General features: G+C 37.0%; 1 protein-coding gene across 1 annotated transcript in view; it reads left to right on the top strand.

Annotated features, from left to right (window-relative positions):
- Positions 1 to 4,052, top strand: part of LOC107661680 (protein Red-like) — a 22,413-nt gene that overhangs the window by 14,769 nt on the left and 3,592 nt on the right. The window contains exons 13-19 of the mRNA XM_016451396.1: positions 219 to 313; positions 434 to 452; positions 1,145 to 1,223; positions 2,562 to 2,642; positions 2,724 to 2,781; positions 2,864 to 2,952; positions 3,039 to 3,147. Of these exons, the coding sequence (XP_016306882.1) occupies positions 219 to 313; positions 434 to 452; positions 1,145 to 1,223; positions 2,562 to 2,642; positions 2,724 to 2,781; positions 2,864 to 2,952; positions 3,039 to 3,147 (530 nt within the window). The remainder of the gene's footprint in view (positions 1 to 218; positions 314 to 433; positions 453 to 1,144; positions 1,224 to 2,561; positions 2,643 to 2,723; positions 2,782 to 2,863; positions 2,953 to 3,038; positions 3,148 to 4,052) is intronic.

Here is a 4,052-nt window from a genome sequence, read left to right as displayed (position 1 = left end):
GCCCCCAGCCACAACACACAAAGTACAGACAAAGATCAATAAACTCGTATAACATAAAAAAAAGAAAGTTTGAAAAAGAAGCCTCAACGGCACAAAACGCTCACACTCACCACGCGCTCCACTCGCCCTCACCATTCGCACATGCGCACAACGAGAGAGAGAGAGCGAGAGAGAGAGAGGGAGGGGGAGAGAGAGGGAGAGAGAGAGGGAGAGAGAGAGGGAGAGGGAGAGGGAGAGGGAGAGAGAGCGAGATCGTGACGAGGAGAAAAGACGACACAGTTACTTTGAGAAACCCCGAGCTGATGATGACGAGGTCAGATGATCAGTGCTGTGTCTGTCTTTACGTGAAAATCATTCTCATTGCCTCTGACTGTTTGTGCATATCACTAATAATTATATTTCTAATGTATATACAATATTTCTGTCTCTTCAGGCCGTGGACATTGATAAAGGTAAATGCACAATCTTTTCTATTCCTCATACTCTTGGCACAGTACGGGGGAAAATAATTTTATTTTTAAATATTTATTTAAATTCAATGCATAATATAATTGCATGTTAATTGCAATGAAATGAAAATTAGATTTATATGAAATACAATTAGCTGAGCTTAGGAGCGCTTTTCTTAACCCACTTGAGTCAATTTTATAATTATTTCTCTTGTCCTGTCTTTAAAGTATGGTTAAAGTATACTGCCAAATGTACTTAAGCTATTATGGGAAATTAAAACATACTTTAATGTCATTTCTATTGAATGCTGGTATGTTGTATATTTAAATATATTTGTAATAACACATTTGTAATGATGATGTTACAGTGTATTGCATTCAGAATATGTTAACTTTAAATGTAATGTCAAATAACACTACAGCTAAAATTATGTGTACACGCTTAAAACATGACAAAAGATTATTAAAATTATGTACTTCTAAAACAAAACAAAAAATGTATTTGGTATTATACACTTAATTACACAAATGTGCACTAAGAAAAATAATCATGAAAGTTTACGCTCTTCAAGTACACTTAAGTGCACATTAGGCACACTTCTTTATCACAAAGCTATTCAAAGAAATGCTGTCAGACCTGCATTTGAATGCTCAAATCCAGTCCTATATTTCAGTGCTGTGATGGTCTCTTTCAGGTCCAGGCTCTGTGAAGGACCAGATCAAGCTGATCAATGAGAAGTTCGCTGGAGCTGCTCACTTGCAGGGCCAGGAAGCATATCCTTCAGTGACTGCAGAACTGTAGCATTCACGCTCAGAGACTGAAAATCAATGAATTCAGATGTAGATTACACACTATTGCATGTAGTGTTTAGTAGGGCTTTCCCGATTGAAGATTCTTCTGGTCGGTTCATTTAAGCCATTAGTCGACTAATCGCACTTTTATATTAATTTAATTACTTAAATATGTACTGAGACTATGAATGTGTCTGAAAAAAAATAGCTAGGAGATATTTTAATTGTTTATTAATAAACTATTGTTTTCTGAGTCATGTTGGCTGCATCTACGCAGTACAGTGATGCGCCTTCAGAGCGAAATGCACCTTTCATATGGATTACGTAATCGGAGAGTGTTTTCGGTTTGAATTGTTTAGTTTTAAAGTAGACATTTCAAGCTTTCTGTAGATATATTTCAGGTCTGTGAGACAATATACTGAGTTTCGTTTCATTTTTGTGACGCGCTCCGGTTCATGGTTGGGAGCGCATCCTGTTTGTTTTCTTTATTTTACAAAAGCACAAAGTTTTGTGCACAAAAGTAATGTAACACATTTACCTCCAGTTTCACAGACAAGGCTTAAGCCTAGTCCTAGACTAAAATGTAAGTCTGAGCTGTTTCATCTGAAAACACCTTGCACTGATTGATCTTAAAATATATCAATGCCTTTGTTTTGTCTCAGGATGCACACCAGTAATGGTTTTATTTTTCTAAAGCAAGTTTATAAAAATTACTTGAATGTCCTAATTGAACTATGGCCTAATCCTGGCCTTCATTTCCAGAAAAAGTAATGCAATTAGTTACTTTTTGGGGAATAATGCAAAATTTGAATGCATTACTTTTAAAAATAACTTTCCCCAACACTGATTGTGAGTGTACACAGAAGTTGACCCTTTACAGTTTCGAATGATGTGTTACTCACATCTGTACGAGTAGAAATGGTGGTGTATTTGAAGTTGTTTCCGCTGTTATTAGGAAAAAATGCATGTGATGGCGCCGGTGTCTCCATGTCATGCAGTATCGCACCAGTACCTTTATTTTAGCGCACATTTATCTAGGTTAATGTTAGGGTGAGCGCATGTGTAAAGTTGCCGCTACTTATATATTTACATTTCAAATGATAAGCCATATTTGAGGTCAACGGATGTTTGGATTTCCTGCCCAATATAGCTACTGTATTTAGCACAAGTACCAGCCTTTTTTTTCTGTGCTTAACCAACTAACAAAATTGTGGTCGACTGTTAAGGGGGCGGCAGCTCTAGTGTATAGATTAATAACATCAAGTTCCAATTCCAAATGATGCAATGGCTTTTTACGTTTGTTTCTTTAACCATGAGCACTGGAAGCAGACGTGAAGAGAAGAAGCATCTTGGAGATTTCTTTGGGATGTCAAACAGTTACGCCGAGTGCTACCCTGCCACGTGAGTTACGTCGTCTTCTGTCTCATACAGTTGAAGATGCTGATGATGTTGAGTTTGGGAGTGTTTGCTTCTCTGTTGTAGAATGGATGATCTGGCTGTGGACAGTGATGAGGAGGTGGACTACAGCAAGATGGACCAGGCATGAGTGATTTTGAGTTGTAATGGAGAAATGTCTCCGTGTGTCTCTGGTCAGGCGTGTTCACGTGTGTGTCTGTCTCTAGGGTAATAAGAAGGGTCCTTTGGGCCGCTGGGACTTTGACACGCAAGAAGAGTACAGCGACTACATGAACAAGAAGGAGGCGCTTCCCAAGTAACACAGACTCTGTTTTTCACCAGTTTGCATCGGTTTGAGGTTGTGTGTTCACTTTAATCATGATGATAATTGTGTTTTTGTAGGGCTGCCTTCCAGTACGGCATCAAAATGTCTGAGGGCCGAAAGACTCGCCGCTTTAAAGAAACCAACGAGAAGGCTGAGCTAGACCGACAGTGGAAGAAAATCAGCGCTGTGAGTTTACAGGCTCTATTCTGCAACGCTCTGTGTCGTTTTTAAGAATTTGAGATGTAGTGGAATAAAACGCTGGTTATAAAATGGAGAGTTCCGGTCCTTGATTCTGATTGGCTGTTGTAAGTTACTCTACAAAGTAACATACACCTTTGTTTACGTTTGTCTGTTGCTCGGCAACCACTTTGTTGCAACCACAGCTGTTTCTGAGGAACTAAATTGTTAAAACAATACTGTTTTTATTCATATCATTACACTTTATTGTTTTATTTTGTGAAACCTAACTATGTATATGGAATAACCGTTTTATAAAAGCAATAAGCCCCGTGAAGCCGTAGTTTACAGTGAATTTATAATAGCTAAGGGGGTTATATAAATATATAATTTATATTGTAATAAATATTTAGATTTAGATTTTTAAAATATATTTTCAAATACAAAAAATATATATTTGTAGAAAATATATTTACATGAATTTGCAACATATTTTAGCAAACTTTTAGTTTATTTTTTGACTTTTTTGTATATTTTTACGTTTAGGATATCATGATATCATAACTGATTACCATATTAGTATACCATAGCATTTACAACTATACAACTAACTACTCTACTATATTACAACACTGCATGTATTCTCTTCTGAAGTACGACTTCAGGCCATGAAACAGGCCATGTCAAATTCAGTTAAAATGATTTGACGCTATTAAATATGATGCTGCTAAAAAGAACATTATTTTGTGTATTTGGTGTAATGAAATGTGTTTACGCGGTTTAAGGTTCAAAAAACACATTACTTTCCACATACTGTACATTATTGTTGCTCCTCTATGGCCCGCCTTTCTGAAACGTGTCGATTTTTACAAAGCTCATCGGTCTGAAAAGCGAGGTGTGCTCTGATTGGTCAG

This window comes from Sinocyclocheilus anshuiensis, unplaced genomic scaffold (assembly GCF_001515605.1).
Source record: "Sinocyclocheilus anshuiensis isolate Anshui unplaced genomic scaffold, SAMN03320099.WGS_v1.1 scaffold207, whole genome shotgun sequence".
NCBI lineage: Eukaryota > Metazoa > Chordata > Actinopteri > Cypriniformes > Cyprinidae > Sinocyclocheilus > Sinocyclocheilus anshuiensis.
The sequence above is the reverse complement of the archived record's forward strand: the minus strand, read 5'-3'. Positions and strand labels throughout refer to the sequence as shown.